The 26,548-nt window shown below is 36.5% G+C and overlaps 2 protein-coding genes across 11 annotated transcripts in view; one reads left to right on the forward strand and one right to left on the reverse strand.

Moving 5' to 3' along the window:
- The window catches only part of PLBD1 (phospholipase B domain containing 1), an 86,808-nt gene extending 80,091 nt beyond the window's left edge, over window positions 1–6,717 (forward strand). Inside the window, exons 9-11 of the mRNA XM_004006839.5 lie at window positions 2,927–3,112; window positions 3,766–3,872; window positions 6,421–6,717. Coding sequence (XP_004006888.1) covers window positions 2,927–3,112; window positions 3,766–3,872; window positions 6,421–6,588 — 461 coding nt within the window. The 3' untranslated portion in view covers window positions 6,589–6,717. The remainder of the gene's footprint in view (window positions 1–2,926; window positions 3,113–3,765; window positions 3,873–6,420) is intronic.
- Window positions 6,718–7,403: 686 nt separating this feature from the next.
- ATF7IP (activating transcription factor 7 interacting protein) overlaps window positions 7,404–26,548 on the reverse strand; it is a 114,883-nt gene continuing 95,738 nt past the window's right edge. For 6 of the 10 annotated variants that reach the window (XM_042247505.1, XM_042247506.1, XM_060413382.1 and 3 more), the window contains 6 exons: window positions 22,399–22,477; window positions 20,467–20,622; window positions 18,138–18,320; window positions 17,982–18,008; window positions 16,080–16,192; window positions 7,404–12,067 (listed from right to left, as the gene is read on the reverse strand). In XM_042247505.1, the coding sequence (XP_042103439.1) occupies window positions 11,648–12,067; window positions 16,080–16,192; window positions 17,982–18,008; window positions 18,138–18,320; window positions 20,467–20,622; window positions 22,399–22,477 (978 nt within the window). In that variant the 3' untranslated portion in view covers window positions 7,404–11,647. Of the gene's footprint in view, window positions 12,068–12,157; window positions 12,317–16,079; window positions 16,193–17,981; window positions 18,009–18,137; window positions 18,321–20,466; window positions 20,623–22,398; window positions 22,478–26,548 lie in introns of those variants that run through there. The other 4 variants (XM_060413383.1, XM_060413385.1, XM_012175324.4 and 1 more) reach the window with 2 other exon arrangements.

The raw sequence follows: 26,548 nt of genomic DNA on the forward strand, positions 1-26,548 counted from the left end.
CCAATACAAGATACTCTTTTAAATGCTTTTTTAATCATAAAGCTTTATGAAAATTTAAAGAGCAATGATTTTTATTATTCATTTGAGCTATTCACGTAGAGAACTGTAATAGTTAATGTTCATCTAGTGCTTACAAAGTACCAGACCCTGTTGTAAGCTCTGCCATCCATTTGAACTCACTTAATGCTCACAGCAGCGATCCTTGTGAGGTAAGACATCATTGTTCACATTTTACAGATGAAGACGTGAGCCACAGAGAGGTTAAGTAACTTCTGTAAGGTCACATACCAGGCAGTCTAACCTCCAAGTCTCAATTACCTAGATATACTGCAATAATAAATGTGATTTTTAGCCTGTACTTTCAATGTTGTCTTTGTCTTCCTTCACCTTGATGCTGGCTCCATGCCCCAGAATCAGTGAGGTTGAATGTTTTATCATTTGTTTTGTCCTAATAACTTCACCCCGAGCAGTGGATCCTACAAAATAGTAAGGAGAAAGGAAGACAGACAAGGGCCAAGAGAAGATGTGAGTGGAAGCTAAACCCTGAATGGTGAAGGTGGTCCTATATTGGCTGACAGTCCTGCTGCAATACCCCAGGCTACCATAATCTGAGATGTTCCTGAAATGGCGATTTTATTAAAGTTGTGTCACGTTTGATGCCTAGTGATGAAGGGCTGGCACACTGTGAAGCTTCAAATGAAGCTGAGCCTTATGAATGTTTAGGGTCAGAGGAGTTAAAAGTCTACTGGAATCTTAAGATCATCTCTAATCCCTTCACAGTATAAATTTTCCTTTCCCTCTTCCTACTAAAAAAAAAAGGGGGGGGGGGCAGAAATGAGGTTAACTGACAAAGGCCTAATTATTCAACTCTGAGCCTAGAAGTCAGGTTTTCTTCTGCTTAATAGATTGCCTTAAGAATGGATTGGAAGAATCAATATAGTGAAAATGAGTATACTACCCAAATCAATCTACAGATTCAATACAATCCCTATCAAGCTACCAGCGGTATTTTTCACAGAACTAGAACAAATAACTTCAAGATTTGTATGGAAATACAAAAACCTCGAATAGCTAAAGCAATCTTGAGAAAGAAGAATGGAACTGGAGGAATCAACTTGCCTGACTTCAGGCTCTACTACAAAGCCACAGTCATGAAGACAGTATGGTACTGGCACAAAGACAGAAATATAGATGAATGGAACAAAATAGAAAGCCCAAAGATAAATCCACACATATATGGACACCTTATCTTTGACAAAGGAGGCAAGAATATACAATGGAGTAAAGACAATCTCTTTAACAAGTGGTGCTGGGAAAACTGGTCAACCACTTGTAAAAGAATGAAACTAGATCACTTTCTAACACCACACACAAAAATAAACTCAAAATGAATTAAAGATCTAAACGTAAGACCAGTAACTATACAACTCCTAGAGGAAAACATAGGCAAAACACTCTCCGACATAAATCACAGCAGGATCCTCTATGATCCACCTCCCAGAAATAAAAGCAAAAATAAACAAATGGGATCTAATTAAAATTAAAAGCTTCTGCACAATAAAGGAAAATATAAGCAAGGTGAAAAGACAGCCTTCTGAATGGGAGAAAATAATAGCAAATGAATCAACTGACAACTAATCTCAAAAATATACAAGTAACTTATGCAGCTCAATTCCAGAAAAATAAATGACCCAATCGAAAAATGGGCCAAAGAACTAAATAGACATTTCTCCAAAGAAGACATATGGATGGCTAACAAACACATGAAAAGATGCTCAACACTCATTATTAGAGAAATGCAAATCAAGACCACAAAGAGGTACCACTTCATGCCAGTCAGAATGGCTGCGATCCAAAAGTCTGCAAGCAATAAATGCTGGAGAGGGTGTGGAGAAAAGGGAACCCTCTTGCACTGTTGGTGGGAATGCAAACTAGTAGAGCCACTATGGAGAACAGTGTGGAGATTCCTTAAAAAATTGCAAATAGAACTGCCTTATGACCCAGCAATCCCACTGCTGGGCATACACACTGAGGAAACCAGAATAGAAAGAGACACATGTACCCCAGTGTTCATCGCAGCACTGTTTATAATAGCCAGGACATGGAAACAACCTAGATGTCCATCAGCAGATGAATGGATAAGAAAGCTGTGGTACATATACACAATGGAGTATTACTCAGCCATTAAAAAGAATACATTTGAATCAGTTCTAATGAGATGGATGAAACTGGAGCCGATTATACAGAGTGAAGTAAGCCAGAAAGAAAAACACCAATACAGTATACTAACACATATATACGGAATTTAGAAAGATGGTAATGATGACCCTGTATGTGAGACAGCAAAAGAGACAGGTGTGTAGAGCAGACTTTTGGACTCTGAGGGAGAGGGAGAGGGTGGGATGATTTGGGAGAATGGCATTGAAACATGTATACTATTATGTAAGAAACAAATCGCCAGTCTATGTTTGATGCAGGATACAGGATGCTTGGGGCTGGTGCACGGGGATGACCCAGAGAGATGTTATGGCGAGGGAGGTGGGAGGGGGGGGTTCATGTTTGGGAACTCATGTACACCCGTGGTGGATTCATGTCAATGTATGGCAAAACCAATACAGTATTGTAAAGTAAAATAAAGTAAAAATTAAAAAAAAAAAAAAGGAATCTGGGGTGAAAAACCAAAGAATTCTGATGCTCTTCTCCCCCTAGTGGAATAATCTAGGCTATACTGGTTCTGTAAATTTCTAAGGATCTGTGTGGTTACCAGGGTTCACAGCCATTATTTTCTGTGTAATGTTACTTCGTAATTACACAGCTGTGCCGATGTTCAAAAGAAAGTACCGTTCATGACACTTCTTTTGTTTCCTCTCTCTTCTGTCTTCCTCCCTGTCAATCCCACCCTTCTCTCCCTTCCATTCCAAATCAGGATATTGGCCCTCCTACAACATTCCTTTTCATGAAAAAGTTTACAACTGGAGTGGCTATCCAATACTGGTCAAGAAGCTGGGTTTGGACTACTCTTATGATCTGGCTCCCCGAGCTAAAATCTTCCGGCGTGATCAAGGAAAAGTGACGGATATGGAATCCATGAAATATATCATGCGATATAACAGTATGTAGCACATTTGTCAAGAGTCATTCTTCCAAACTCTTTTTCTTCCCCATGGATAAAGAATCCATTTATCACCTCTGTACTAGAAGGCAGTCTAAGAAGTTATTGAATTATTTAGTATTCAGTTGATACTATGCATAATATATATTCAACAAATAGAATTTTGTCCTTCTTTATGAAAATGATAGGGAAGAAGATTCTATGGATTTAATTGAAAAAAGTCTTATGTAAAACACAAAAGAAATAACCCATACAGGGTAACTTTTTTTTTCTTTTTCTTTTTTACCCTACCATCCCAAACACAGATTTCCTTCCAAGGACAAAAGCAGCTACTAAAGCAAAAATTACCCGTAAACACTTTGTTTTTGATGAACAATATCAAAGATTCGTATTTGTTTTGTTAAAAAAAACTGGACACACACTTGTGCTCTGTTCTCTTCTGTCCAGTCATCACTGCGGTTGTGAGCGCAGGTTGAGCCTGGAGTAGGGGCTCGATGTTGCCTCCTCCCTGTACAAGCCACAGGGGCCTTCCGTATGTGGGAGCAGGCTGAGCAGATCTGGACACCTAGGCTGGAATAGGGCCACACAGCTTACCGTGAAAGAATGCATCTCGGAATGGCCAGTGCTCACTCTGTCCCATCACTGTTCCCTAGATTACAAGGAGGATCCTTATAGCAAGGGTGATCCCTGCAACACCATCTGTTGCCGTGAGGACCTAAACTCACACAGTCCGAGTCCTGGAGGTTGCTATGACACCAAGGTAATGTGCTGTTGGGTTCTGTTTGCTTTATTTTGGCTGTGCTGGGTCTTTGTTGTTTGGGGTTTTTTTCTACTTACGGTAAGCAGAGGCTACTCTCTAGTTGCAGTGCCTGGGCTTCTCACTGCAGTGGATTCACGGGCTTCAATAGTTGCAGTTCCCAGGCTCTAGAGCACAGGCTCTGTTGTGGCCCACGTGCTTAGGTGCTTGACGGCAAGTGGGATCTTCCTGAACCAGGGATTCCCCACACTGGTAGGTGGACTCCTTCCCACTGGGCCACCAGGGAAGCCCCACCCTATTGGTTTTCCAGTGCCTAGGCCTATTCAAAGGCAGAGCTGCAGAAATTTTTGTGGCATAAATCACAATAATGTCTCTTAACTTATTGTGCCTGTGCTCTGGTGTCTGACTCTGCAACCCCATGGACTGTAGCCTGCCAGGCTCCTCTGTCCATGGAATTTCCCAGACAATACTGGAATGCGTTGACATTTCCTTCTCAAGGGGATCTTCCTGACTCCGGGACTGACCAGTGTCTCCTGCATTGGCAGGAGGCTTCTTTACTGCTGAGCCACCTGGGAAGCCCAATGCCTCTTAAACATGAACTCAATTATGGAATCAGCTTTTTCAGAGGTTATAGTGGTAGGTCCCTTGGACTAACTTCCAGTCCCTGCTCCGTCACTTCATCACATCATCTCACAGTGCTTCTGTTTCCTCATCTGAAAAATGGAAAGAAGAGTACTTGCTTCCTAGGGTTGTTGTGAAGAATGAATATTTAATATCTATAAAATGTTTACAACAGTACTTAGCATATTATTTGTGAATGTGCATAACCATAATGATGATGATGATGGTGATAGTGTTGCTGTCTTAAGTTTTACCAGACTGGCCCAAAGTCCAAAGAACATATTGAGAGCACAGTGATGTCACTTTAAACAGAAATTGAATTGAGCTGAAGGAATAAGTATTGGGCCAGATGCTCAAGCACTAAAGGGTTTTCACTACAATTGTTAAGTGCTGTAATGTGTCTCACAATATAGGTAATAAGTAAGTTTACAGTGGGGTTGAAGCCCACTCATATAGGCTTGTAAGAACCAGTTGTTTAAAATGTCAACACCAGTTTGATAGCCTGAAATGGCAGAATATTTACATCATGGAAATCAGCAAACACTACAACTTGGGGTCTTTTTTTTCCTAAGAGAGCTAATTGTTAACAACTTATTGGCACAGGACTGCACCTGGAGTGTCCAAGATTATGCGTTAACTATCTAGTGGGTAGAAAAGAATCATTCTACCACATCTTTTTGTACTTTTGGGCTTGGGCATGTGTCTTTTCATTTCCATCTATGGTCCTAAATTCTGAAGAAATCTGTTAGATTTAAGAGTTAACTATTCTATCTGAAGCTCTGAAAACTATTAAAAATGCCAACCTCCTAACACATTATTTTTTCTATCAGCCTAATGGCTAAACAGAAGATGGTTTAGAATGGTTTGAGCCAAGCTTTAGTCTTTAATGACTAAGATTTTGTATAATGTACAAAAAACAGTGGATGTACTGAGCCTGGCACACATGAAGCCCCAGTGAATGCTTTTGTATTTATTTCTTTTTAATGGTATTTGCAAACATTCAGTAAAGTGTGTAAAAAGTGTTATGTCCATTCCAGAGTACACAAAGAGAATTACTTGAACTGGGGAGAAACCAAGCCAAGCTTTCATCTGCCAAATTTTACCTTTTTCAGGAGACAAAAGCCTGCCAGTTTTTCATCAAAAAAGGTTCTGTTGAAGCACATATTTAAAAAATATCACTTCTCTAGAGCCATTTTGAATGAGGAAAATCTGAAGTTATAAGACATTTTCTGCTTTCCTGTCTAACCTTAAGTTCTGCTGTGATCCAATGTTCAAGTGTTTTTAAGAACCATGGACCTTATTTTTTTATATCAAGTTCCATCTACTTTAATACTCTTGTTACTGCCCTGATTAATAACAACTTTTACTGAGGAATTAATACATTCTAGGTACTGCTCTCATTAATCCTCATGACAACTCTTCTATGAAGTAGGGTTATTAGTATAATTTTACAAATAAGAAAACTGAGTCAAAATAAATTTTGGAGGTTGAATTCTAAATATGAGTAACCTGACTCCAGATCTCACACTTTGGGCTGTTAGTTTAATACTCTTCTACCAGTCAGTGCAGGGCTTCCAAGGTGGCACAGTGGTAAAGAATCCACCTGCCAAGCAGGAGACATGGGTTCAATCCTTGGGTTGGAAGACCCCGCCCCTGAACAAGGAAATGGCAACCCACTCCAGTATTCTTCCCTGGGAAATCCTATGGACAGAGGAACCTGGCAGATGACTTAGTGACTGAACAACTAGTCAATTCACATTTGGATGCCAAATGGATACAGAAGAGCATATTGTAGAAGCTTGCAGGATTTTATTTTAAGGGGAGCTAATATTGTGACTTTGGACAAAGAGCAGGGACCACACCTAAAGGGGCTTAGTCGTGTTTTTTTCCCAATGGTTTTCTAAAACATCCCCCTCCTCTCTCTCTGCAGGTGGCAGACATCTACCTGGCATCCAAGTACAAAGCCTATGCCATCAGTGGGCCCACTGTACAAGGTGGCCTCCCTGTTTTTCACTGGAGCCGTTTTAACAAAACTCTCCATGAGGGCCTGCCAGAGGCCTACAACTTTGATTTTATTACCATGAAACCTATTTTGTAACTTGACATAAAATGGAGGGAGATAAGGGAATAGAAGGCTGCAAGTAAGATACCAAAGGCAGTATTTTAGCTGTTTTTTCATTCAGAATTAGTTTTAATGAAATATATTCAATTCAGTCTATCACTTTCATTTTCTGCTGCTGATTTTGTCATTTTTAAAACAAGCGCCTACAATTGGGTGGGGCACCATATAAGAAACATATGGTAAATAAACAATACCATTTCAGCACACAAGCTTATACACCAGAAAGTACGGTAGAAACTGCTCCCTCACCCCGAGATCCACTGTCTCCATGTATGCCTGGCTGCATAGGCCGCACCTCCCAGCTTCCCTTGGGCAGCTATGCCATGTGACAGAGTCCTTGGGGTGGACTCTGAGTTGAGTGCTACTCCCAGGCCCCGTTCCTCAGACCCTGACTGCCTCATGCTCTTTCCCCTTCTCCTCGCTGGATGGACTTCATGACAAAGCCCTAGGGGATGGTGGAACCTCCAACAGAAATGCAGTTGTATGTTTTTGTTTTTTTCTGGTTATTAACAAGCAACAGTCGAAGTCTTTCTGTGGTGCACAAACATAATACAGCAGACTTTAATGTTGTCACCTGTTAGTTAAAAACAGCTTATCTAACCTAGCAGCAGCTCTGCCTAACAACGTTTCAAAGCTGGAGGGTTATATGTTGTTTGAGTGTCATGGTGCTGTCAAATTAAGTAAACCATACTGAACAGTGTAACAGTGACTCTTAACAAGGTGAGAGACTCGCAGAAGAAAAGAATACTCATAAGGTCTGAGAATAACAGAATGAATCAGAGTACTCAGAATGTTAAAAACCCAGTAGTTTATTTCAAAGTATAAATTTCAGGCTTGCTGGACAAAATCCCACTACAGTTAACACTTATACAGACACCACTCTACTGTACATTAAAAAAAAGAAAAAAAAAAAAAACCCACAAAAACCTTCAAAACCTAATAAAAATAGGGCAACTTGCTACAGCCCAGTCTCTATTAGACATCAGAAGGTCTTACATTGTCATTATTTACACTTTCAACTGTAATAAAGAAATATTAGGATGCAAGTTTCCTACAAAGGAAATTATTTTTATATTTAATTTTGAAAATGGCTGATAAAATTCTAAAGCCAGGATTCCCCAAATGATGTCTGATTGCCCAGTTATCTTATTTACAAAAAAATAATTTTTTTTAAGATAGCAATTAAATATAAAGGGTGGGTATTTGACTCTACAAGTGAAAAATAAAGAATGACAAACTTAGCATGATAAAACTGAAGATGAGAAGACAAAACACATGTTTGTATCATTCTATTCCTCCCCATTGGCTGGCTCAAGGAAAATAAGTTTTTGGAATTGGATAAACCTGCCACACTAATGAAACACTTTACAGGAATTGTTCTAACCTTTTTTGTTTGTCCCAAAATTTTCAGAAAGGGGAGGGGCCATCATTTACCCAGTAGAGAGTAAGGCAGGCAGAATTATACACTGGTTTTAAATAGAGTTATTTGCAATAATCTAATACTGGGACATGGTCTTTCTGGAAATCAGAATAAAACAGGCCAATGACTGGTCAATGATTAAGTTAAAATAATGAATAAATCACAGGATATTGAAATAGCCCCACAAGGAAAGTCTGGGAGAACACTTGGAAGTCTTTGCAATAATGTACTGTGCCAACATCACAGTGTATACAAGTGAGAGAAGAGGATAACGCAGGCATTATTCTGTTAATCTTTTACAGTACTGGAAAATCTGTGGAACAAGATAAATGCATATCATGCAATATTAACACCTTGCTGCATAAACAATAATTTGGAAAATACAAGCAAAAGAGCAAACAAACAAAAAAAACCCACATTAACACTTATCGGCCACAGGAAGATAACTGTATGGTGCAGCCTGCCTAAGGAGTTCTGCTGACAGGTGGTCCTAAGCTCCTTGTTTGAGGTCATTTTATTCAATCAAACTTTTCATTTCCTATCTGGCAATGGGGGTTGGGACAGTGGGGAACACATGTCTGTGAGGCAAATGGCAACCCAACAAACATTCACTTTTCAAGGAAGCAAGCTCTGCTCTTCATTTCTCTCATGAACTTCGACTTTGTTAAATGGCACACAGTATTCTGCATGTTTTAAAAAGTGAGTCCAGAGAAATAGAGGGATATAGTTACCTCATAAAGTTACCTGTTACCAACAGATGTCTTTGTATATACTTTATAAATGTACTGGCAAGAATGTAATTTTAAAATGTGAGGCTTAGTCACACTTAAAATTGGGTGAAAATTACTCCGACAAAGTACAAAGTAGACAGTAACAAACATCACCATTACCTTTAAATGTCATATAAACATCCTCTATTTCAGGCTGAAGTATCAGAAGTTTCCAGGATTTCCAATAAGGCAATACTTACACAAGTATTGTCAGACTAAAAAAGTAGCAAACTTGCATTCCCAAAATGGGATTATTAAGCTTATTTGTAATACTCTGAGAAAAGATACTGTGAAATTAAAAAAGGTACCATGAAGTGTGATTGCTATTAAAAAATATGTGACCAGTAGCTATTTCTAGTTGAGCCCTCCATTCTCTGTCTCTAAAGAAACAAACCAAACAGAAAGCTCTCTTCAACATTAAAAAACCTGCCTGAAATAAAAACCTAGAGTTCAAGTAGCACCCACTGGTAACTCCAACATAATTGTTGCCTATAAATTCTGTGGCAGGCTAATTGAAAGAAACCATCTTATAATATCTTTTCCCTCAAATAATTACAATCTCTCTTTGTACCTTCCCTCCACCACTTGGAATAAAAAGTTTTATTTTACTGTAGTAAATCTATTTTTTAGGGTTACTATTTAAGTTATTTCTTTTTTCTCTGACAGAAATCACACAGTATAGGTCAAAATAATATTTTCATTCTACTGGGCTTTCTTCACCTGATTATATAATGCTATGAAAGCATAATTTTTTTTTTTTTAAAAAAGCATAATTAAAAAAAAAAGGATTAGTAAACAAAGTACTCACCAAGGGAAGCTTTCTAGGCTAGGTAAGCAAATTATCACATGACCATAAAACCGGTCAATAAAGGACAATTTTGAACATGGGCTTTCTATTCTGTCAACTGAAATGATCTTCAACACATAATCAACACTGCAACCATTGCAGGTAAAAACATATGTACATGCAGATATAAGACAGATGCTCACATACATCTAGAAGATCATAAGCTTCTCCCTTTAAAATTTTTCATTGGCATGACATTGGCAATTTCTTTACCATCATCATTAGACCCACAATGAGTAACACCTACATAGTTGGTTGGCAAATATGACTCATGGAAATTTTAATTCTCACTGTGGTATATTTTCTGAAAGCAAAAGGAAGATTTTGGAGCATTTACTTTAGGCAATCTGTAGGCTTTCCTCCACATCAATCAAACTTCACATCCAACCTGACAGTACAGTGACCAGTAAAAGTCTCTAAAGAGAGTTTCTTTACAAGTAGAATGTTTCCTATTACAAGCCATTGAAGATGCAAACAAAGAAGCATTAATATGGAAGTGACAGTTCCCTCTTATAAGTCATACATTAATGACTAACTCATTTAAGAAGGCAGGAATATGATTTCCAATATGATATGGAAGATGGCTTGAAAATGTATTCCACAAACTCCACAAATTCCTTTCCAAGCATCGCCAACCCCACTCTCATCCCCCAAATTACGCCATCTCTCCTGTCTTAAGCTACCTACACTCCAACATGTACCTGATACCAGTATAACTGGCACTCAAATAGAAAATCCATGACCAAAGTTTGATTAAAACTTTGAAGAGGAACAGAGATGCACAGAAGTTGTAAAGTCATTCTTACATAAATGACCCCAAAGGATATACTTTAAACCGTATCCAAAGCTGACATATGGTGAATCAGACAAAACTTAGCACCATCAAAAGAAAAGATTAATACAGGAAGAATGATATGAGGATAAAGAAGAAATGGAGCTTTCCCTTGATAGTTTAGCTTACTGTATTTTGTGAATTTTACTATTTACTTTCTTTGAAAGAATACTATGGGTGATAAGGTATGCTTTGGGTGATAAGGTAAACCAGAATTGCTTTCATAATCTCTAAGACAGTGTGCAACATAGATATTAAAAGATATTTGAAGGGAAATTGGCTTATACAATGTGGTCTTCTTTTGGTTCACTTTACACAGAGTTAAATAGTGACCAGAAATAAAAAGCATTAATTTTCTTGGAAGAAAAGAGCAAGTTAAATGTAATGATGTCACTGATGAGACTACATATAAAAGCCTTGGTCTAAAATTTACTTGAGGGAAATGTGCTACATTTGGTGGAGAGAAAGGAGAAATGAGGATGAAAGGTTGACAGAGAAGAGTAAACCACAATGGAAAAATGGCCCTGTTTACTTCTGCAGTTAATCCTTAAGGCACAAAAATAAATGGAAAAAAATCTCTGATTAGAAAAGGGAGGGCCCACTGCAATTCTTTTTCATCGATTGACAACCCAGAAAAGACAAAAGAAAACATGAAAAGATCTTTTCCTGTGTTCAAATTAACCTATTTTAAACTATTTGACCATTTTGCTTTTTATTTTTTCTTTGGGTTCCATTTAGAGTCAGTTTAAATCATCTATCTATAAACCTACAGATCACGTAGAAGCAGAATCATGCCAGATACATACCTCAAATCATTTGATCTACTTACTTCACACTGGAAGAGAGGTAAATTTGAGAATGAAAATGGGAGATTCCACTGTAATAAACATATAAATACAGAAAAGCACACACCACACATATACCCCAGCCTCAAAACTAAAGCAAGGTGCACATTTACATTTCAAAACCTTGAAGCCTGAATTGTTCAGGAAAAGATCCTGCTTTATGGGCTGAGTTTATTCTGATTATAAACAAATGTAGTGTATATATACATCGGTCCAAGAAATCTTGCACAATGTGCATTTTACAATGGGTATCATGCACAAGATTAAAACAAGACCAAAAAGTAGAACTTCTGAAAGAGGAAGAGAGAAAGGCTCCAAGGTTTAACTGCTCTGTGAAGAAGAGATCACATCTGTTGACTGAGGATCACAGAAAGGTCCAAAACGCCCGTAAATATCCTTGGCTCGTACTGCAAAGTAGTATTTGCTGCCAGACACGAACTGGGTGAGAGTGCATGCCATAGGCAAGGGAAGTGCCTTGACTTCGCCAATCTTCTTCCACTGTGAGGGTACAGTGGCACTGGGTTCCTCGTGGTAAGCGTACAGGTGGTAGCTGTCAACAGTGGCGCAGCTTCTGTCCACCTCCAGAACACTCCAGGACAGTACAATGCCATTTTGACTCTGAACTCGTGCTAACTTCAAGTGAGGCTTCTGAGGCAGAGACGTGCTGGCAGCTTCAGGGGGCAGACGCTGTGGTTGTGGGGCTTCTGGTAAGGGTGCTGGGTGCACAGGGCGTGGGGGCTCCTAACAAAAAAAGAGTCATGTTGATGGATAATGATTGGAGAAAGGACTGTTTCTTAATGCGAGAACTATAACATCCTAGAAATCACTTACTTTTAGAGAGTCTTCATTTTACATCAAGAATACTGGGAAATAGCAAATATCACACATCTGGCAAGTTCTCCCTGATGATTTGAAACCAGTTCATGACCCAGAAGATGAGTGTTGAGATTATTCCCTCTGTGCTTTTTGGGTCTGAGATACTGAGTTTTCCTTGGGAAACAAAAGCCCTGGCTGATGGAACATCATCTTGACAGAAACTGAAATAATAATCTACTTCTGATAAAATAATTAATGATTTAATGATCTATACCACAGACTCTTGTTTTAATATAACATATTTTTTAATAACATATGTTGGCAGTCTATCAATCATCTAAAATTTGAGTATCAACTCTACTTTCATTTTCAGACTGTTTCTCCATAAAAAGACAGTAGCATATTCTTATAAGTTAAGTACATATAACACTGACTGTATATTATATTCTTGGTCAGTCTGCATGAAAAAGGTTACATTTATACTGGACTGTGAGAGAGAGAATTTAGAAATGTAGAAATAGTTGTGAATCTTTCTGCTAACAGGTAAAAGCATGAACAAGGCATGGGGATAGGCAAGCGAGGGGATTTATGGGCAAAAACACGGAGAATGTGAAGAACACACAAATTTGGAAAGGTAAGTTAAGGCCAGATAATGAAAAAGCATGAATACTAAGCTTACAAACTGACCTGATGCTAGACATTATTATCATCTGGGTTTTAAGATTACAATGATACCAGTTCTTCAAAAAGATTTAAGTAAGAGCCAGGAAACAGAGATATAAGTGGTCTTTTTTTCCCCCCAAGTGAAACATTATTGCTCAATGACTTTAGTTTGGAAGTCATGAAAAAAATAAGATCTCCTTAACTGAAATTCATTTATCAAAATTATGTTTTAATATGCATTTCATTAAATGGATAATTTGCATATACTAAATAGTGAATTCTGTGAAGATCTGATATCTTCTAAATCTCTATGCCTTTTCAAAGTTCAGTGCTAGTAGTATGCACGCAGTAACAACTCAAAAAAGGATCTGCCAAATAATCTCAAGAAATGAAAATATGCTGAAATTTATATGTGAAGTGAAAAAAATCATATACACATCTGGAGAAACACAGTTTAAAAGCTAAAATAAATATAAAGTTAGAGGGAGGGAAAAAAGCAAATGCAAATACATGAAACATCAAAAGCTGAAGAAAAACAGATTTGAATACTGGCCATCTTACTGTATTACTTCTCTCAAATTAAGTAAATAACATTAAATAAACACACAACTAGTAAGATCTATGAGAAGAAGGCTGCAGTCATGAACTTGACTGGAAAGAGTAGGAATTTAAGGAGTATGATAATAGCTTACAGCCTATAACAGCCCTTTCTAATTCTTAAAATTTGAGGCTACCAAATCCTCTCATATTTCAAAACAGTTAAGTCAACTGAGCTACTGCTTCGTTTCTGCCACTGCAATGGAGATTTCTACTGAAGTTTTAGAGATAATATATCAGGGATTTGCTTCAAAATATTCCAGTGCATACACAGGTTGTAGGAGTTTGTGGGTGGCAATACAGAAGAAAGAAGATTGGCTATGACTGCTGAAGACTGATGACTACTGAAGACAGGTAATGGGTAGGTGGGGATTGCTACACTAGTCTTTCTACTTTTATATATATTTGAAAATTCCCAGTTAAAAATATTATTAAAATTAAATTAAAAGAATGTTTCTCCTATGAGATACTGCTGCTGCTGCTGCTAAGTTGCTTCAGTTGTGTCCGACTCTTTGTGACCCCATAGATGGCAGCCCACCAGGCTCCCCCGTCCCTGGGATTCTCCAGGCAAGAACACTGGAGTGGGTTGCCATTTCCTTCTCCAATGCATGAAAGTGAAAAGTGAAAGCGAAGTCGCTCAGTCATGTCCGACTCTTTGCGACCCCATGGACTGCAGCCAACCAGGCTCCTCCATCCATGGGATTTTCTAGGCAAGAGTACTGGAGTGGGGTGCCATTGCCTTCTCTGATGAGATATAGTGTATTTATTATAAGACAATTCATATGGAATCCTGTTTTAAAAAAAGCTCTGATGGATCATCACATTTGCAAAACTGCAGCATAAATAGGACATTTTTACTATATATTTCTCGAAGGAATATGGGATGAAGTAGGTTGTTTGTAGTTGCAAACAACAGTAATGAGATATGTGCCACAGATCCTACAAGGCTAGATCTGAAGCACTGTGCCAACATGCTGGAGGTGCTGGGACCAGAAAAATCTGAGTTTTAAAATGGCTCTGCCTCTGACACTAGTTTGGCAGTGACACTGAGTAATCACCTAATATCGCTAAGACACAGTAGCCTCTTCTATCAAACAGAGAATATTGATTCTCAAGGGTTTCCCTGGTGGCTTAGATGGTAAAGACTCCATCTGCAACGCAGGAGACCTGAGTTTGATCCCTGGGTTGGGAAGATCCCCTGGAGGAGGGCATGGCAACCCACTCCAGTATTCTTGCCTGGAGAACCCCCATGGACAAAGAAACCTGGTGGGCTAGTCTATGGGGTCACAAAGAGTCAGTCATAACTGAGCGACTAAGCACACAGTAGGGTTGGGAGGAGTAAATAAAATAATACAAGTACAATAGTAGAGTGCCTCGTATACGTGAAGTGCTCCATTAACACGACTTTTTTAACTGCAGTGGGACAGTAAAATAACAGCTGCTAAGAGCACAGGCTCTGGAACTGGAATGTGTTGGGTTTTATGAGGTATGACCTGGGGCTGGTTATTCAACCACTCTGTACATTAGCTGCCATACCAATAATAAAGGATAAAAAAAGAAAGCTAGAGTTCTAAAGAATTTCTGTGTAAGGACCACATAAATTAACAGTGCCTGGTGCATAGAAAGCCCTTCACAAACTTAGCCATTACTATGTATATTTTAAAAAGGATGCTTTGCTTGGTAAAAAGTGGTATCAGCCTCAATCTCCTACCACTATTAGAGCCAGCATTTCCATTCACACACTCTATCATACCAAATACTATTACAGTCAGGTCACAGGATAATGTGACATTGATTTGGAGATTAAAACTAAGGAGAAATCTTTGGTTTTCTCTATTATCTCTTAACCAATGAATTCCCAATACCACTGGATGATTAAAAGTAGCAGGTGATAGGTCAGAGAAAGACAAATATTATATGATATCACTTATATGTGGAATCCAAAAAATAATACAAATGGACTTCTTTACAGAACAGAAACAGGCTCACAGACACAGAAAATAGTTATGGTTACCAAAGGAGAGGGGAAGGGATAAATTAGAAGTATGGGATTACCAGATATACATCACTATGTATAAAATAGGTAAACAAGGATTTACTCTATAGCACAGGCAACTCCATTCAATATCTTATAATAAACTATAATGGAAAAGAATCTGAGGCTGTACACCTGAAACTACCACAACACTGTAAATCAACTACAGTTAAATTAGAAAATTTTTTTAAATTAAAAGTTTAAAATAAAACCAGTAAAACGATAGCAGTGTAATAGAACTAGTATAAAATTCTGAGAATAAAATTAAACCTGCAACAATATTTCGTAAAATATTCAGTACTTTAAAAAAATATTCACTACTCAAGAATGCGCTCTTTAACCTAACCATAAGTTTAACATAGTCTATTCCACTTCTCACGCCCCAGACGTGGACTCTTTTATATGCTGCACACCACCACAAGCAAACTCTATACTCCCCAACCATCATTACCCAGAAGTGTTTCTGAGTAATGTTGACAGATATAATGGTAAGATCTACTTTCTTCAATAAACATCTGCTGGAAAAACAGAAGACCTGTTATTTTCTTTTGCTATAACTAGTTTAAAGAAAAAGTACTAACTGCAGTGGTATCTGACAGTGTTATACGTGAGAATTTTGTGAAGCCAAGGGTCCTCACTTACAGTATGCACTTGTGGTGGTCGGTGATGCACTGTGAGCTGAGGTCCTGTTGATCCCAGGGTTAATCCATTGTTTACAACATATGTAGTTGCTTGAGGCACTCGGACTGTAACACCTATAAAAGAAAATGAAGTGATAGAATTCGAATTCTATTCTAAATTTGGTAGAACACTGAATTAAACATTTAAAAATCAGTAAAGTGATGTTTTTAAAATTCAAAAGGAAAAATATATCTAACCTAGAAGTCTATACTCATCTAAAGTATCATTCAAGCATGAAGATAAAGAAATTCTCATATATGCAAGCTACCAAAATAAATAGTCTACCTCCATGAACTTTTCTTCAAGTAGCCACACGAGAGACAAGATTAACAAAGGACAATAGGAGACAAAGTGAACAGGAGATCCAGCATAGGAAAGAAAGAAATGCAATCCATACCCAAAATCCTAGCACACTGAAACACTGGAGGTACACATAACACAGAAGGCAGATAGGCCAGAACGGAGCACTGTGACTCTAAAGATAGAAAACATGAAGCTTTCTTCACAAAGATCTCTGCTGCCTCCAGAACAGGCAAGTTAATCTTGCCTCATTTTAACAAGGTTCCTCTCTTCCTTTCCATGCTCTGCTGATCAGCTGAGGATACTCATTTCATCCAACAGAAAACTTTATACAGACATCAGGGCAACAAAAGCAGAAAATTTAGAAGCAGACTTCCTCGGTGGTACAGTGCATAAGAATTTACCTGCCAATGCAGAGGACACAGCTTTGATCCCTGGTCTGGGAAGATCCCACATGCCATGGGGCAACTACTGAGACTGTGCTCTGGAGCCCAGTCTACTCTACAGCTGCAACTACTGAAGCCTGAGCCCCTAGAGCCTGCACTGCACAAGTCACCGCAATGCGAAAGCTGAACACCACAACTAGAGAGTAGCCCCTGTTCCCCGCAACTACAGAAAGCTCATGTGCAGCAATGAAGACCCAGTGTGACCAAAGATAAAATTTTTTTAAAATTAAAAAATGGAGAAAATTTAGAAGCCACTCATAGCTCAGCCATATTTCTGCCATATATCCATTACTGTGGGTACCTTGCCTGGGGTGAGCCCTGTTTCCCAGAATTCATTTAAGACACTGCTGACAGATTTCCCCAGAGAAAGCTCTTGTAAACTTGAGAAAGCTAAAGCCAGAATGTGAACTAGAGACTCTGTTTAGTTTATTTTCTCCTATAGCCATCACCTAATAATGGCATGACTGAAGTTTCAATAAACAGCTGGATTTGTCCCTGCTTGTTAAGTTTTGCGAAACTGAATATTTTTAGTGATACCTATAGAGATTGCAAAACCATACAGAAAAACAGAAAGTAAGGGTGATGGTTACCTCTGATGGAAAGGGAATAGGATGAAATTAAGAGCAGGCATACATAGATTTTTAGATTTTGATAAAGTTCTATTTCTTAGCCTAGTGGAGAGTTCATATGTGGTTCATTTTGCTATTTTTCTTTAAGCTTTAAATATATCCTTTATATAAACTTGTTTGTATATTTTGCAGCTGAAAACATGTATGTTTCATATATATATGTGTGTATGTATATACATACACACACACATACACACACGGAAATTACAAGTTACCTTAAACATTTTCCCATCACACACACACACACACGGAAATTACAAGTTACCTTAAACATTTTCCCATCTTTTATTTCTCAGCCACTTTCCATACCTTTAAGACTCTCATTGGAGGCTATCCTTTACCATTATCTCCATATGGGCTAAGTCACAATTGATCATTCCCACTTTAATTAGGCAAGTTGTCTCTAAAGTATGGTACAGACCAACATCAAATCAAGTAGGCCATAAATAATTAAACTGAAGACAACACACAGAACACAAATTAGATACCAGTCCATTTTTTTCTGGTTAACTCTCCTAAGAAAAGAAAATGAATGAATAATAGTTTTAGTATGATATTGAACACTTTTTGCTGCATCTAACATCAATATAAGCCACTCCAACTACATGCAAAAGAACAACATAAACAGGAAAAGGGTCTCTTACTGTTTTGGGGATTGACCTGCCGAACAGCAGGAGCCTGCATAACAGTCCCTCGCAGGGGAGCCTGAGCTGGTGGTGCGGGCAGGGTTGTATAAACCACCTGGTGGTTTGCAGGAGCTCTCGGTACAGGGAGTCTCGTGGTCACCTGAGTCACTGGACGATGTGTTACATTCACGGTGGTTGGAGCTAATGAAAAGCAGAAAAATAGATTTAAGATGCAGTAAATTCTACATTAAGTAAGCAATATTAAATGACAATTCACTTTATACAAAATCTAACTTACTATAATAGACAAGAGTTTCCTTTTATAATTGTGAAAAAGTTAAGAATGACAGGGTCAACCAAGGTTAATATTAGTACAATCCAAGTTTCAGAAGAAAAGAACACCTCAACCATGTCCAAGGCCCTTCCCACTCTAGTCTGTCTAGATAAATAAACAAGTGAAGATGTAGAAAGGGTTTAGACTTTGGGGAGTATGATCTGATAGGAGTGACTTAGAAGGGTGAATTTTCCCTTCCTCAATGTTAAATTATTCTTAGCAGAGTGGAATTTTAGGCCCTCCAGGCCTTCTACTGATGGGTATAAATTCAAAAGAGTAACTTGTGGTCCCATAGTTCAAAAAACTGACTGGCTACTATAACTTACGGGTTCTTCAGATGAGTCAAATCACCTCCTATTCCAAACAATGAAATACCTATTAAAATATAGGCTTCTTCGTTCTCTATCATGGCATTCCCCCTAATTTATGTTCCAGAGAACATTAATGCCTTGAGTGATATTAACATATATTTATCAATAATGAGTTCTAAAATGTTCACCGACAGCATGGAGTACAAACAATGATTTTAAGGAGTTAACAATTTTTTGTTATAACTTTCTGAATTAGAACTACATTTTACAAATGACGTGTTAGCTATATAATACAAATCAATAATCAATATACTTTCCTATGGAAAAATATGTTCTATAATAAAACAAATTTGGAGGTAAAAACTATATACAATAAAGATAAAGAGACTCCTTAGCCTTAACTTTCAATGTGAGTCTTTACAAAGAAGAAGTATATAAGGAGGAATACTTAGCTCTTCATCTCTTTATTTCCCATTTTATTATCTATAGTATTAACACTTCTTTCTAAATCATCTAAATTGACTGTCATTTTATTTCACTGGATAAAATTCCATGTAAGCTCAATGCTTTCCTTGATGAGAAAAGCACTTCACAGATAAATTTCTTAAGCAATGGGCTATTTTATGAAGAAGACGACCTGTCTTAATTGGCTTCCAAACAGATTAGGAGATACAAACTACATCTTGAAAATGTCTAATTAATAGCTTCTTGAGAGGTAGCAGGGAAAATATTAATGGTTATCTTCTGACAGTAGTGTTAGGCCAGTTAAAACAATTTCTAGTTAAGAATCACTGAAAAACTCTCATTTGATCAATTTTAACATCTTGGTTATAATTAGAATGAATCATTATATTCATCCCTTTCAGAGAAACCGTATTCATTTCTGCTGTTTACACTGTCAGATGACAAAGACATATATAGTTTAACTCTTCTTTATAACCATTCTGTATCAGTGCTGCTAGTTTAAAGACTGTCTGCAAAATTAAGTCACACTGCATTCAAAAACACACTTTGTCTTCAAAATGACAATGAGGAATATGCCAATACAATTCTTTTAAAAATAAAAAATAATAATGAAGGTTATTCTTAATCTTATCTTTTAAAAAAAAGTGTAGCCTTTATAACTTATTACTAACACAATTAGGGTTAAAATCAAGTTCATCTCAAGGGAATGTGAAGAAAAGGACAAAATATCTGCAAAAGACATTATTTGATAAAGGACCCATCCAAAACATACAAAGAACTCCTAGAACTCAACAGTAAGAAAATGTACAACCCAATTAAAAAGTGGACAAAGGATCTGAACAGACACCTCACCAAAGAAGATGAATAGATGGCAAACAAGCACAGGAAAAGCTGCTCAACATAATATATCATCAGGGAGACGCAAATCAAATAACGATGAGATTCTACTATCCCTGTTAGAATGGGGAAAGTCTAAAACACTAACAATACCAAATGCTGGTGAGGATGTGGAGCAACAGTTTCTTCCTCACACTGCTGGTGAAAATGCAAACTGGTACAGCCACTCTACTCTGGCAGTTTCTGCAAAACCACATTCTTCCTGTATGATCCAGTAATCACATACATTGGTACTTACCTAAATGAGCTAATTTTCTGTCTAACCTTTCCACTCAGTTTCACAGTCATATTTCTCAACAGGCAAAACTAAAGTTTCAGCTCAGTGATTCAGCAAGTTTACCTGTAGGTAGTAAGTGTATGGTTGTCTGAGATGGTCCACTTGTTGGCACTCCAGATGGTTGAAGAGGTGGTGCCGGCTGGATGGGTTGCAACGGTCGAGATAAAGGCTGAGAAGAACTCATGGTTGACACAGGGGTATGATTTACCTTTTTAGGGTCTGTTAATTAAAAGTGAGGCAATATGATTACTGATAGAAAAATATTAGATATACAAGTTTATCTTTGCCATTCAGTTGCATTTTACCACTAAGAGAACAATTTCATTGTATTTTAATTAAGTGTACTTCTGCCAATATGAAAACCAAGTCAGAACCTTAAATATTTCACTGTTGGTTCTATCATAGATTTTAAATCATATTTAAAGAAAATATAGTTGTAATTTTTTTTAAAAAATGAAAAGAATCCTACTTTTAATAAAACAAGCTTACGGCTTTAGCAGCAGCTACTTTAATATTTGAGTGTTGATGAAGAAAATGCACATTAGATGGGAGAAGTTAAGTAACACTCAATGGTGGGGCAATGGAGAGAGATTCTAAGAGGCAGGGGTGCTACAAAGGGAAATGGCAAGAGTACAGATGACAAACTTATATTTTACTTTTTTTATCAAAAACCAGCCCTATCTGTGTCCTCTTACAAATAATCAGTATTTACTTTTGTGCTCTAGAAAATTTCTTTCATTAAGATTTGTGTATTAAAAAAATAGTAAAAGCAATACAGAAAATTTGAAAGGTTTAAACAGTAATCAGACAGGCGTGAATTCAACCCCAACAAATGATGACATAAATCTTCTAATTTTATATCAGTTTTATACAAAAAACCTGACCTTTCTGTCACATAATGAATTGTATAGCTACTTAATTTTATTTTTCTAAAACCAACTGAACTATCTTATTTCCTAAAATATAATTTCTTAAAATCGCTAGTATTTTTTTAAAAATTAATGTCTTAAAGGTATAATAACATCTGATTCTACTAGATTTTTCACACGCATTATATAATTACCACCATAAAGTTTTACAGATATGTCTATGAATAAACATCCCTGGTGGCTCAGATGGTAAAGCGTCTGTCTACAATGTGGGAGACCTGGGTTTGATCCCTGGGTAGGGAAGATTCCCTGGAGAAGGAAATGGCAACCCACTTCAGTACTCTTGCCTAGAGAATCCCATGGATGGAGGAGCCTGGGGCAGGCTACTGCCCATGGCGTCCCAAAGAGTCTGACACAACTGAGCGACTTCACTTTCACTTTCACAGTTATTTTGTACAGTCAAATAAGTTTGAGAAATACTCTATGAATCATTCTTGGAGATTTACATTGTAAATCAGCACAGTAAAGGTTCAGAGATATCTGTATGAAGGAAAAACACCCATATAATTTTAACTCAGCATTTCCCAAGCATATTTAACCATGAAAGTTTTTATTTACAAAACACCTATTAACACTGTGGAAGAATAACTTGGAATATTGTTCAACAGCTAACCAATATAATTTCTAAATATCATAACAGAATAATACTGAGAATTCTGGGTATACATGCTTTTTAACAATATCTTGATTTAACACCTACGTTAAAATATACATATACACATATGAAAAAAACGTTTAAAGTCTAAAGACCTAGATTTAATTCGTACTTTGAATCTCTCCTCAATTCTAAAACAGGCATTACTGGATTATTGTAAGGATCAAGTGAAATAACAGATATAAAAAGAGAAGTATTCCATAAGTTAAATATTCTCCTAGTTGCTCTGTTTTCCTTTATGCTTTGTTAATATTCTCCCAAGATTTGATTTCTATTTTTTAATTCTAATCTTAAAAACTCTTTCTAAAAAGGATACAAAAAATGCTGTCAAGATTTGTACTAAGTATAATGAGTTAAGAGAGAAAAATGGTACCAAAGCATTCCTTAGTACGATTACTTATATTTAAGTACCTTGTAAAGCTCCACTCTCTTCATCATCCATTGTGAGATCAATGACACCACCTGAATCACTGCTTGTGGCTTTTCCACTCTAAAAAACAAAATATTTGCATTTTGCTATGGGAACTCTGGTGGGCATAAGGCAAATAAAACGATACTGAGGGGAAGCAATGATAATGCACAGCCTGGTTCAATCCGGACCCCTAAATGACTTTACCTCAAGAGTGTTTGTCAGAATAATGACCCAAGGATACTCATGAGTCAAATATCTGCCACCAAAAAAAAAAAAAATCTTCCACAATAAATTATTTTCTTTTTTAGTTATATTGTCAATTACACAGAGCTATTAGAGTGACTATCAGGTGCTTTAAGTGATTAAATGTAAACATAATTCATTTCTAATATTTAAATGTTGACCAAACCTACACTAAATTATCAACATTAATTCACAAAAAGACCAAAGGCAACTTTAAAGCCAGAATTAGGTTACATATAATAATCTATTTTTCTCCCTAACGAATGGTACGGTATCACAGGATGTAATGTGCTATAATCAGATGACATCCAATTTGACCAAAATCGACTCATTGTCCAAAATTATTAGAAATGTAGTTAAAAATTTTTTTAAACTATATAATGGCAATAAAAAAGGAAAGCAGTACAACATAGACATAAAGAGCCAAGATCTTCAAGTCAAAAAGAATGACTGAATCTTTTAGTTCTGACACTTACAAGTTACGTGAACTTATGTTAAAATGTCATTTGTTTTAATTTCAAAAAATTGGATATGAAGTCTATTATAAGGATTAATACAAATATGCATTCAAAAAGCTTAACACCAGGCATGACACACAGTAACCGCTCAATAAATGCTAATCATAATTACTTTATGATATATTTACAGTCATGTCAACTCCAAATGATTAAGGTTTTCATCTACAATACTAAAGTTTTACAAAATTAAAGAAAATGTTATCTTGATGTTAGATATATAGGCCAAATTCAAAGACCATGATGTAACTTTAAATCTTACAATTATAAACCTTTTCTACGATAATGACTTCACAGAAAATGACTTGTTAATAAGCATCACAAACCTGTAAAACCCAAACTGAAAAGTTCTTAACAAACCCTTGAAGAACATAACAGAATCCACTTGCTACAACAGATCTGTAAGATCCACTTGTCCAACTAAGGTCCACTTTTAAAATTGAATTTTAAATTCATCAAAAATTACTAGAACAACAGGCAAAGACTAGTAAAGTAGAAACCAACTAGAAATAAAAGATAGTCAATAAAAATAACTCCAAGTGGAGCCAGATGTTGAATTTAACAGACTTCAAAGCAGCTGTTAAAAATATATTCCAAGAATTACTAGAACATATAATCCCAAAACTTACGTGGGATCATAAAAGACCCAGAATTGCCAAAGCAGTCCTGGGAGAATAGAACAAAACTGGAGGCCTAACACTCCCAACATCAACAATAAAACAAAGTTATCGCAATCAAAACAACATGTGGTGTTGGCATAAAAACATACATGGATCAATGGATCAGAACAGAGCACCCAGAAATAAACCCACACACCGATGGGCAACTAATCTTTGACAAAGGAGGCAAAGATGATAACAATGGACAAAAGACAGTCTTTTCAGCAAGTGGTGTTGGGAAAGCTGGACAGCCACATGTCTATCAATGATGCTGGAACATTCTCTCACTATACACAAAAGTAAACTGAAAAATGGCTAAAGACTTAAATATGTAAGACATGATACCATAAAGCTCCCAAATGAGAACGTGGGCAAAACTTTCTCTGACATAAATCACACCAATGTTTTCTTAGGTCAGTCTTCTGAGGCAATAGAAATAAAAGCAAAAATAAACAAACGAAACCTAAAAAAACTCACAAGCTTTTGCACAGCAAAGGAAACCATGAACAAAAAGACAACCTACAGACTGGGAGGAAATACTTGCAAACAACACAACTGACAAGGGCTTAATTTCCAAAACATATAAACAGAGTATACAAATCAATAACTAAAAAACAAACAGCCCAATCAAAAAATGCGCAGAAGACTTAAACAGACATTTCTCCAAAGAAGATGGGCAACAAGCACATGAAATGATGCTAATACAACTAATTACCAGAGAAATGCAAATCAAAACTACAAGGAAGTATCATCTCAAACTGGTCAGAAGGATCATCACTGAAAAGTCTACAAACAATAAGTGCTTGCGAGCGTGTGGACAAAAGGGTACCCTCGTACACTATTGGTGAAAATGTAAATTACCGATGCAACCACTATGGAGGAAAATATAGAGGTTCCTTAAAAAACTTAAACTAGAGTTACCACTTGATCCAAACATCTTATTGCTGGGCACACATCCAGAGAAAACTCTTAATTCAAAAAGATACACGAACTTCAATGTTCACAGCAGCACTATTCACAACAGCCAAGATACGAAAGCAACCTAAATGTCTATTGACAGATAAATAGATAAAGATGTCTCTCTTACACAGACACACACACACACGAAATATTAATTAGCCATAAAAAAGAATGGACCTAAGGATTATCATACTAAGTAAAGTCAGAAAGATATACGATAACACTTACACATGGAATCTAAAATATACAAATGGATTCACTTATAAAACAGAAACAGACTCATAGACATAGAAAACAAACTAATGGTTACCAAAGGGCCAAAGGCAGGGAGGGATAAATTAAGAGTCTGGGATTAGCAGATACAAACTACTATATATAAAATAGAAAACAGTAAGATTCTATTATATATCTAAGGGAACTATATTTAATATCTTCTAATAACCTGTAATGAAAAAGAATATATACATATGTGTAACTGAATCACTTTGCTATACACCACAATCTAACACAACATTGTAAATCAATTATACTTCAATTTTTTAAGAATAGACAATAGACAACAGAAAAATTAAGAGTATTAAAAATCAATACAAAATTAAAGTAGGGAGAAAAGTACCTCAAAACAAAAAATAGATGATATATTTTTAAAATTATAAAACAGACCTAAATTCAACCATATCAATGACTAAACCAACTAAATGGAGTGAAATTTCCTATCAATATTAGGGACTGTTAGATAAAATAACACATCAAAAAATCAAGAAATAAGTAGTTTTTTCCTCCTAGATACTCACTTTAATCACAAATACACAAGCATACTGAAAAAAAAAAACTGCATTACATTAATGTTAGAGAAGATACAAAGAGTAAGTCTTATAAAGATAAAAGGGACAATTTGTCTATTTCTTTTTATTGTTTTAATGTTCTATTATAAGGTGCATATTTTTCTATAGTTTATAATCTGTAATAGGAAGAGAAGGTCTATAATCAATGAGCTAATCTACTGAATTGTATTTTTATTTATCGTAACTTGACTGATAAAATTCATCTATTATCACATACTACAGTAGTCTCCTGTTTCAATTTTCTTAAGAAATAAAATCTAATTATTTCAATAATTATTAACAGCAAATAAAAGATAGTCATGATAGCTGGAACAGTTTCCATCAGGCTCTTCAGTGTTCTATATTCATTAACAAATTTCATCTACAATAATTTGTGGCTGAGATCAGCATTAGCCATATTTTATAGGTAAGAAATCAAATCCAAGGTTTAGATAACTTACTCAAGCCTTACATATTAGGTAAGTTACAGCTGCCAGACTGTCTGACTCTAGATCTTATTATTTCTGTCACTAGGTTCATGCTTTTCTGCCATCAATTCTGAGAAAACTTATGTAATCAAGAGACATTACATGCCTATACCTGCATTTATACATATTACCGAAGTTCTGAAACTGCTAAAAAACATCTAGTGTCAAACAGGTTTTAATACTAAAAATCTATTTTATTAAAAAGTTAATTTAATCATGTGTCCTTCCCCCAAATGACCACTCCCATCACATGAACACTAAGAAAATTTCAAGAAGGCAAAGATATTGGCTTTGTAGGGTATTTTTTTTATACTAAAACAAATAATAAGATCATATTTAAAAGGCAATAAGAATATATTTGAAAGGCTAGAATAGGGCACTTGGACAACTGCAGAGAGTGCCAGTACAGAAGACTTGGCTGTTCACTCCACACACATCTCTCCAAAGGAATTTGGGAACT

This window comes from Ovis aries, chromosome 3, assembly GCF_016772045.2.
Source record: "Ovis aries strain OAR_USU_Benz2616 breed Rambouillet chromosome 3, ARS-UI_Ramb_v3.0, whole genome shotgun sequence".
NCBI classification, from domain to species: domain Eukaryota; kingdom Metazoa; phylum Chordata; class Mammalia; order Artiodactyla; family Bovidae; genus Ovis; species Ovis aries.